Raw genomic sequence first — 10442 nt, 5'->3', positions numbered from 1 at the left:
GACGCTTCCGGCGCCTAGCAGGCCTGGGGTTGCCTCTGTGATGTCGTGGGTTCAAAGGGCTCCCTTGGTCCGGGGTCCCGGAGAGGAGGGGGACGTGTTTGACGAGGAAGCGGACGAGTCGCTCCTGGTGCAGCGAGAATGGCGGAGCCACATGCAGAGACGAGTCAAAGTAAAGCTGCGCGGCGGGTGCGGGGTAGATATGCCGGGTTGCGGGGACAGGGGCAAGGAGCTGTCAGGAGTCAGGGTCGCGAGAGTAGAGGCCCGCGTGGTCCCAGCCTGGCCCGGCGCCGCCCTCCCTACCCCTGCCACCTAGATCCTGCTAGGATTTTCCATTTGGAAGCGTGTGAAGGAACCACGGGGCGGCGCGTTAGACGCAGGGCACAGACCAGAATAAGGTGGGTCTGACTTTGAAGAGATGGCAGTTTGATGAGGACCACAGAGAAGGTGGGGGAGAAACATAGACACTGACTATACTAATTAGGGGTGTCAGAGGACATGTGGTTGCTTGAATGGGTGAAGAGCCTAAAGTTAGGAGTGGTACTAATCGAGACATACGGAAAAAGTGAATTTAGGAATGTCGAAGAGCAATAAAGGAAAGCTACTGTGGAATACCGTGGCTAAGTGAAGGAATACCAAAGTTGGTGTCTTTGTTCGCTGTGAAGTACCCATATCTACTTTGTCTCACTATTCACTGAAACTAAGCTTAATACCACACACTCAGTTTCCAGTTGGAACACTCAGAGCTGAGTTCACCTGGTGAGGTCCACTTCCACCTAATATCCTTGCCATTCATTATGTTGCGCTTGATCTGCCCTTGTTTGTTTCAGTAAAATGTTTGCTTAGCCCAAAGACCGTGTTATCAGTTTCAGAAACGCTTCATGTGAGGCGGGGCCTAGACAGGTTAGTAATCATCTTCGGCTTCTGTGGCACCATCGCAGATGCAGGACAAAATCCCTGCCCGCAGAGAATTTACAGTTCATTTGAATTTAGATATCAAGCAAAATGTCTAAAATCACACTTTTCATCTTTTTCCTAACACAGTTTCCTCCTTCCCGACTTGAGTTGATTATTGAAGACCTCCAATAACCTATTTATTACCCTGCCTTCTCACCCACTCACACCAGTGTTGCGAAGGGGCCAGACATGTAACTCTCTCTGTTTCCTTTCTGTGAAGGTGTTGTTAACACAGGGTTTTTTAAAACTGTATAAGAATCAGTATTTTTAAATGTGCCAAATAAGTCGACTTCAAAAGTGGGATTGTGCCAATAATAAACCTTTATGAGAAGCGTAGTCTGCTTCTGTTGTGTGGCTATGCCATTTGTTGTAGAACCATTATGTTAAATAGTAAACAGTAATTTAGTTAAAGGCCCATTTCATCAATTTTCCAAACTGGTTCTATAACTTTCTAGAAAAACCTACAGTGGTTTACTTGGTGTTAATTACAGCTGCAGTTCTTCATTACTTATTTTTAGGAAGGTTATAGAGATGGAATAGATGCCGGCAAAGCAGTTACTCTTCAACAAGGCTTCAATCAAGGTTATAAGGAAGGTGCAGAAATCATTATAAACTATGGACAACTCAGAGGAACATTGAGGTAACTTTTTAAACTTAAATGCTGAGTCATTTTAACCTCAGTAATACTGGAGGACTTGTATAAAAGTAGTATGTAAAAATAAAGCACTTAAACTGAAGTGCTTTTTCTAGTGTTAAATCCACAAAAGAGTACTGCGGAGCATAGAATAATATGGCCTTCAAAAAGTCAAAATCATCAGTTCATCCACTTTTGATATGTGAGTCAGGTGTTGTCCTTTACTGCAAAGAAAATGATAGGAAGGTGTATATTTTTTGCTACCTGAACTACCACTAATTTGTATCTCAAAGTAATTTAAAAGATCTTCAGGTTTTGAATAAAGCTTTTAATCTTGCACGTGTGGCAGAACACAGTATAACAGACTTCTAGACTAGAAGTGCATGATGAAAATTATAACTGGTAATAGAGAAATGATTCCATTTACTTTAGTGCTGAACGTTGAACACCTGTCAAGATTCCATAGTAATAACAGCATATATCAGACTCAAGTGGTCAAATGGCAGAAAGAGCTAGGAGCATGACAGGCTTGTCATCTTTGACACTTTATACCTTTTAAATTGTCCTCTATAGAAAAACAAACAAAAAACTATAAAACGGTTCAAAGAATCACTAATTTTAAAAAGTAGGAAATAAAAGTTATCAAATCAAAAAAAATTGAGGTCTTAGGAAATTAAACTGTAAGAAATCAGAATTTATACAGTAGGAAAATGATCAAGTATTCATTTTACATCAAGTTAAATCTTTTACAAGCTCAGAAAGTTTATTGCTAAATCTTTTATATCAGTTGATTCCATTTTTAAAACATGATTACTCTTCGGGGCACCTGAGTGGCTGGGTCAGTTAAGCATCCAACTCTTGATTTCTGATCAGGTCATGATCTCAGGGTTGTGAGACTGAGCCCCTCAGGGTGGCGTTGGGCATGCAGCCTGCTTAAGATTCTCTCTCTCCCTTTCTTAAAAAAACAAAACAAACAAAAAAAACACAAGATTACTTTTCACAACAACCATTATTTTATATCATGATTACCTGAACAATCTGAAATGTCAGAAAATAAAAGTATCATCTGTACTAGAAAAATAAAGATATCTATTAGGACTAGAAGAATTCTTACCTTCTTCAAGAAAATTATGAGTTATCTCAACAATGATTATAACAACGTTGGGAAAGAGAAGTTGCCTCAAAACTTTTTTTTCTACCCTTTAGTTTTGATGGCAAGTGACTATATTGTTAGAACAATTGTTTTCAACCTTGGCTGCACCTTGATAATCAGCTGGAAAGCCTTAAAAAATAAGGCTTAAAAGATAAGCCTTAAAAAATAAGGCCAGAGATTCTGATTTCGTTGGTCTGGGATGTGACCTAGGCCTTGACAGTTTTAAGAGCCTCCCAGGTGATTCTAATGTACATTCAGGTCTGAGAATCACTAGTCCAGAAGCTGTGTGCTATCCTTAAAGGAGAAACTAATTTTTGTGATCTCTTTCCCTGAGTTGCATCCCTCTTCAGCGGAAGCTACACAGTCATAAAGAAAAAATCTAAAATCAAGAAAAGTGGATGTGAGGGGTGCCTGGGTGGCTCAGTTGTTAAGCGTCTGCCTTCAGCTCAGGTCATGATCCCAGGGTCCTGGGATCGAGCCCCACATCGGACTCCCTGCTCCACAGGAAGCCTGCTTCTCCCTCTACCAGTCCCCTTGCTTGTATTCCCTCTCTCACTTTGTCTCTGTCAAATAAATAAATAAAATCTTTAAAAAAAAAAAAGTGGATGTGGAGTTGTGAAGGAGGTGTTAGGAATTATAAGCAGTTTATAAGATTACTTCCAGTCTAATTTTTATCAAAAGATAATATCTTTGTATATTTTAAAATCCATTTTAGCATCATTACTTTTCCTGATTTTGACTTACATTATTATTGATTCATTTTTGCATGGTGTTATCTGGAAAAGAAACATGTAGGATTTAGCATCAAAAATTTGAAAAGCCTTTGTTTAATTTTTTTTCCTATTTAACGCTTGTTTATATTTTCATTCAGTGCTTTGCTGTCCTGGTGTCACCTTCATGATAATGGTTCGGCTCTGATCAGTAAAATAAATAATCTTCTGGATGCAGTTGGCCAGTGTGAAGAGTATGTGCTCAAACATCTCAAATCAATCACTTCTCAGCCCCATGTTGTAGATTTGTTGGACTCTATTCAGGATATGGACCTTTGTCATGTAGCTCCAGCTGAGAAAAAGATGGATGAAACTAAAGATGAAAGACTCTGTGAAAATAATGCTGAGCTTCACGAAAACTGTAGCAAGAGTCTTAGTGAGGCAGATTGTTCATCTTTAGAATGTTGTAGAATACAGGAGCATGCACATTCTGCAAACCCAAGCCTCACTTGGATTTTAGAACAGACAGCCGGTTTAGTAAAACAGTTGGGAATATCACTTGACATATTACAGCACCTCAAACAACTTTAAAAATTCTCTTCACTTTTCTAATGAAAGTAATGTTCGTAACATTTTTTAGAACATTTTCTTTCTTAACAAACTAACCAAAATTTGTACCAGTTTCTACGTTGAACATATCACTTGTAGGTTATCCTTCATGGAAATTTGCAATATCTTCAAATTAACACTATTCAGTGTAATAAGAGCTGTTTTTCTTTGTCACTGGTAATTTTTATGTCATTTAAGATACGCTCAGAAACTCGAGTTGCCATTGTCATTTTCAAGTTTCTGATCAAAATCAAGCATTTTCAGACTCATTAGCAAGAGTGAACAAGAATCAAACACATTTTGTAAGGACCTAACCCTGCTTTCTGCTCTTGTCACCATCAGGTGGTTAGGACCTTAACACCCACTAATTAGACCAAAGTTACTGTAAATAACCGTGGATAACATTGTAAATAGACACACATAGATATATAGAAATATATATATATTGAAATTAAGAGGCTGTAAGTGTAAGAAATTGAAGAAATGTTTATACTGATGATTAAAAACAAAATTTGTTTTTGGTTTTGTTTTTTTTAATTCACAAGTAATCCCTACACCTAGCATGGGGCTGGAGCTCACAAACCCCAGATCAAGAGTTGCATGCTTCTCCAACTGAGCCAGCCAGGTGCCCCATAAAATTCATTTTAGTTTTATGTTAAAGGCAAGGACATACAATTCCATGGAAAATACAAAATACATTTCATGCTCAAGTACCTGGTTTTTCCACGTATTAAGGAGTTAGTAGTGGTGCCTAACAATGTGCCAGATTATTTCTAAACTGCAGTTTTGTTTCACATATCCATATAGGAATAAACACTGAAACCACTGACTTATATATTACCCTGTAGCAGTATTCTTAGTCTAGCATAGACAAAATTAAGATTCAAGCTTTTGCTCCAGGACCTAAGCATACAAGAACAGGAAAGGATTTTTCAGTGCTTTCTTGCCTAAAATACAGAGTTGTATGAGGTGCCTGCCTTCAGACCAGACCTTCTTTTCTCTAAAAGATAGACATACTAAGATAGTGAGAGAATCTGATAAAAGAAGTCTTCCAAGAAATTCATAAAATATTCTGTGATCTCACAACCTCCTTCAAGTTCATAGAACATTAAAAGCCGTGCCTGGTGGCTCACAACTTGAGGTTGTGAGTTCGGGCCCCATGTTGGGTGTAGATTGCTTAAAAATAAAATCTTTAAAAAAAAAAGTTCACAGAACATTAAGAAATTAAGCAACAAATTTGAAGTGAGAAGATCATATACTGGGGCGACTGGCTGGTTCCATTGGTGGAGCATGTGACTCTGGATCTTGGGGTTGTGGGTTTGGACTCCATGTTGGATGTAGAGATTACTTAAAATCTTTTTAAAGAAACTAAAAAGAAGACCATATACTGTTTGAAGATTTCTAAAACATGTTGAAGAAATAAAGTGACATTTGACTTAAAAAAAGTGTTTAAGGGCACCTGGATGGTTCAGTCAGTTAAGCATCCAACTCTTGGTTTCAGCTCAGGACATGATCTCAGGGTCCTGGGATTGAGCCCCACATTGGGCTCTCTGCTCAGTGGGGAGTCTGCTTCTCCCTCTCATTCTCCCTCTGTGCTCTCCCTCTCTCTCAAATAAATAAAAATTTTAAAAAATAAAATCTTTTTTTTTTTAAAGTGCTTATATCTCTCTAGGTGAAAACACTATTTCAGATATTTACTAATTGTCTTGTTTTGTATATTTTTTTTCCTTGTTTATGGACCGGTCAAAATCTCAAATCCACATGGGATGTTATAAGCAGTCTCTAAAGTCTTAAAGTGTTGTTCTGCCCTGCGTATTAGATATGAAATCTCCATCTCTAATGATACATCTCAAGAAAGTCACACCCTGCGTAAAAATTACACCAGTGCAGTAAATCTTGAGATTTTATGTGGGCTCACCCTGCTAGGATTCTCTGCAGATAATACCCCTTGCCACTACTGATAATACGGTGTTTTTGTGCAGATTTCATAGAGAAATCAAGAGAACTAGCTGAGTTGATGAGGCTGTTTGGTCGAAAATAACTCTTAAACTTGCTTTGCCTTTGAAAGAAGTTTCTGGCCTGCAGAAATGGATGTTAATGATATGCCAATCATACCTATGTCTAATGAACACAAGCCTCTGTACTAGAACCAGCAGGAGTGAGGGAAAGAAAGCCTGCTTGCCATGTGTCTCTTGTCCTGACTCATGCTGTAGGCCTGCCGGCTGTTGCCATGGTCAGACCCTGGATGACCATAAAGGTAAAGCAAGACTGCAGGTGCAGCCAGAGTTGTAAGGCCCAGAACCCATACATGAGGCCTGAGGGGTGTGGCCTCCTTACAAACGGAATTTTCACCCTAAATAATTTCTAGATGCTGAAAACCCTGGAGCTCTTTAGTTTGCTTTAATGGAAGGAAGAGTCCACAATTCTCTGCTTTTTGGACATTTTCAGTTGCTGGAGCTGCTGAGGCCACCAAAATAAAAATAAAAATCTTACTAATTTCAGACCAATGGATGAAGTAAATGTCATATGCTATGTTAATAAACTACCAATCAGACTTCTGGCTCGACAGAAATTCTCAAATCTCTATCCTGATGGTACTTGACCCATAGTCGGCCTTTCTTGCTTCTGCTGTCACCGCCTCTTCCCGACAAACTACCAGAAGAGGAGTCTGCTGTCGCTCTCAGACTGTTTTCTGCTCATTCACTCTTCAGCGTCCACCTGCTTCTTAAGGTCACCTGTGGCTGAGCTCCCACAGCGGCCCCTCCCTGACTTGTTTCCCCTGTCACTGGACACGGTGACCATCCCCGGCTTTTTACAGTCCCTCCACTTGCCTTCAGCAGCACGTTTTCTCACCCTGCTTACCCTGGTCTCTCGCTGTTTCCTACCATTCTGCTAAGTCTCGCCTTCTCTGCCTGCCTGAGGATGCCACACTTTCATCCGTGGACCTCTTTTTGTTTTTATACCCTAACCAGATTGTCTCACTTGCTCCCACAGTTTCAAACATACTATCCCAAAGCTGATGTTCCCACACCTCTTATTCTCCCCAGCTCTAGACCTATACTTCCGACTGCAATTTCTGCCTACCTGGGTGGGGGCTTAGCTGCAGAGCACGCCTAAAACTGACCTCGGTTCCATCTTCTCCCCTCCCCCGCCACCCGAACTGCTGTACCTTTTGTACTTGCGATCTCCTCCTGTAATCTCTGTTCACTCAAAGCCGGAAAGTTTTTTTTTTAATCGAGATATAATTGATACATAACACTATATTAGCTTCGGGCAGACAGTATGATTCAATATTTGTATATAATGCAAAGCGGTCACCACAAGGAGCTTAATTAACATCCATCACCACTCACAGTTACGATTTTTTTTTTCTTGTAATGAGAACCTTGGAGATCTACTCTCTTAGCAACTTTCAAATATATAATGCAGTATTATTAACTATAGTCACCATGCTGCACATTACATCCCCATGACGTTTATTTTATAAATGATTTGTAAACGCTAGAAACGTTTTAAGTTTTTCTCTGCTTTTCCTTTGCTATCGGACCCTACTTCCAATGGGGAGTTTATCTGTCTTACTTTAAAACATGCCTTGAGGGGCACCTGGGTGGCTCAGTTGGTGAAAGGGTTGCCTTCGGCTCACGTCACAATCCCAGGGTCCTGGGATCGAGCCCCCCATCGGACTCCCTGCTCAACGGGGAGTCTGCTTCTCCATCTCCCTCTGCCCACCTTATCCCGCTCGTGCTCTTTCTCTCTCAAATAATTAAATAAAATCTTTTAAAAAAATGCCTTGAATCTGGCCCCCCTTTCATTCTAATCGCCAAATTTTAATTAACCTTTGCACCAGCCTCATGACTAATGTCAGTACCTCCAATCTAGCGGTCTTCCTGTCCATGCTCCCCTGCCACCCTTATCTACTGAAACAGGTTCCTTCTAGAGTTTAAAGCCTGTATTTATTCTCTTTTTTCTACTGGCTAAATTATAAACTTGAATTTCATTTCTGGACCTCTGCGGAATTGTCCATGTGATTTCCCATCCTGCCTTCTGCTTCACTGTGCACTCTCCACCTCTTGATGAACAATACTCTATGCTTTCTGGACAGTTCCCAACTTCTAATTTTATTCATTGCTGACTCTTCTCCCCAGAATATTTTATTCCACATCCATCCTTCCCAGCAAATTCCTACTTAACCTTCAGTACCAGCTCAAATTTCAACTTCCCCAGGCCCAGTTAGCTTTTTCCAGTATTCCCTCTGCATCATTTTGAGTATCTCAGACTTCAAATTTATTCAGGAAATCGCCTTATTCTTTGTTACATCCCCCGCACTTAGCATCATAACCTATACTTAGGTGGTGCTTGACTAGAGAATAAGTGAATCTACTAGACAAAATGAAAAGAAAACCAGAAATTTTAGGATTCAAAATACATCACGTTCTTTTGTTTTTAAAAGGGAAAAGGAACCTTTGTATTTAACTTTAAGAAAAAAATTTTCCTTTCATTTTGCATGTCAGTAAAGTCCACTTAACCAAATTGTGTCATCATCTTATACCAGGCTAAACAGTAGCATTAAGACAATACTACTTACCAGGGCGCCTGGGTGCCTCAGTCAGTTGATTTTGGCTCAGGTCGCGATCTCAGGATCATGATCTCAGGGTCGTGACCTCAGGGTCCTGAGATCAGGCTCCATGTGGGCTCCATGCTCAGTGGGGAGTCTGCTTGGGATTCTCTCACCTTCTGCCCACCTCCAAATAAATAAATAAATCTTTGGGGGAGAAAAAGCAATACTACTTATCAATCATTTAAAATTGTACTAATGAATAAAATTACAGTATAATTTTTAAAGATACAAAATTATATTTGGAGTACAGTTTCAGCTATTAAGCAAGAAAGAACAGAAAGAAGCCGCAGGAGAAAAAAATTGGAAAGAAACAAAAATACTTGTTTCTAGCAGGGTGCCTGGTGCCTAACCCCTGATAGCAGTAAGGAGCTGGAGGAAATGAAGGAGTGGGGAAAAAATAGCTAACAAATACAGTGTTCATGATATACAAGCACTGTTCTGAAAACTTTGCATATATTAATTAATTTATTATTCACAACAACCCCATGCGACAAAGCTATTAATTATCCCCATCCCAGCGATGAGGAACTGGGACACTGAGAAGATGAAGTAACTCTTCCAATTCACAGTTACTACATGGCCCAGATGAGATTTAAAGCAAGGCAAATCTAGCTCCAGAGTCTGTGCTCAGGGTAGATGTGTACTGAGTAATACCCCAGTAGCAGGGGCTGTGTTTAGCAGAGAGACTATGAACCGTATTTTCCCCTCACTCTTCATTTCTACTTTTCTGTATTTTTCAAATCTCCAGTCAAGTATTATTTTTTAATAAAATGTGCATAATAATCAGCAGCTACAGGGCGCCTGGGTGGCTCAGTCCGTTAAGCATCTGCCTTCAGCTCAGGTCATGATCCCAGGGTCCTGGGATGAGCCCCTCATCGGGGTCCCTGCTCAGCGGGGAGTCGGCTTCGCCCTCAGCCCCTCCCCAGCTCGTGCGCACGTTCTCTCTCACAAACAAAATCTTTAAAAAATAATAATAATCAGCAGCTACAAAGAACGATAAATTTACCAGAAGTTTGTTTGCTATATACCTAGAAAAAGAAAAATACCATTCCCTACTTGGGGGAGGGCGGGGAGAGAGAGAATCTATCATGTAGGGAGTGGTACAGCGAGGTGCATTTAGCATATTCAGAAATTAAATTCCCCTTGGACTCCTTAGACTTTCTACACTCCTCATGGAGAGGATAATTTGTGCCACCTAGTTTGTGATAATGTTCCTTTAGCTTTCATAAATTTCTACTTAACTTTCACAAAGCAGGGGATTAGCTCACCGCTTACAAATAACATCCATTGATACAGATCGGCCAAAAGGAGCCAAGAGTCCTTAACGTACACCAAACTTCATTTCCTTGCCCTATAAATAGTCTGTTCTTTCCGGAAAGAAGGTAAGCAAAGTACAAAGACCTACCTATGATGGATTCAATGCTGCGGAAGTTGAGAAGTTGAGTTCTCCGTTCTTTCAGGCATGCGTGTGCAACTCGCGGCCGGGAGGGACGCGGTGAATGTCTGGATCCTGTTTATTTCCCAGGAGCTGTGGGATGAGTTAGCCACTGGGTGGCGCTGCTGCACCTTTGCTTCGTCTTCATGGTCACAAGGACAAACCAATGATTATGCCTAAAGCTCTGCCAGACTGAGTCATTTGCAATACTGGGCAGGTTGGGGAGTCAAGAAACCAAGAAATGAGGAGGGCCCCCCCTTTTTAAATTCTAGGCTGAGAATTTTTCTAAGTCAAATTAACCATCATAAAGAACCTGTTCACAAGAAAAA

The 10442-nt window shown here is 40.5% G+C and overlaps 1 protein-coding gene across 1 annotated transcript; it reads left to right on the top strand.

Moving 5' to 3' along the window:
- The first annotated feature begins 10 nt into the window (after positions 1-10).
- Positions 11-5683, top strand: YAE1 (YAE1 maturation factor of ABCE1). The gene is made up of 3 exons (XM_028108874.2): positions 11-169; positions 1473-1594; positions 3613-5683. The coding sequence occupies exons 1-3, from the start codon at positions 41-43 to the stop codon at positions 4040-4042; spliced, it is 681 nt and encodes a 226-aa protein (XP_027964675.1). The 5' UTR covers positions 11-40; the 3' UTR covers positions 4043-5683.
- Positions 5684-10442: the final 4759 nt, after the last annotated feature.

The sequence above is a fragment of the Eumetopias jubatus genome, unplaced genomic scaffold (genome assembly GCF_037043125.1).
Source record: "Eumetopias jubatus isolate StellerSeaLion01/CBP00866 unplaced genomic scaffold, mEumJub1_p1.0 scaffold_14, whole genome shotgun sequence".
NCBI classification, from domain to species: domain Eukaryota; kingdom Metazoa; phylum Chordata; class Mammalia; order Carnivora; family Otariidae; genus Eumetopias; species Eumetopias jubatus.
This window is presented reverse-complemented; position numbering and strand designations above follow the sequence as displayed.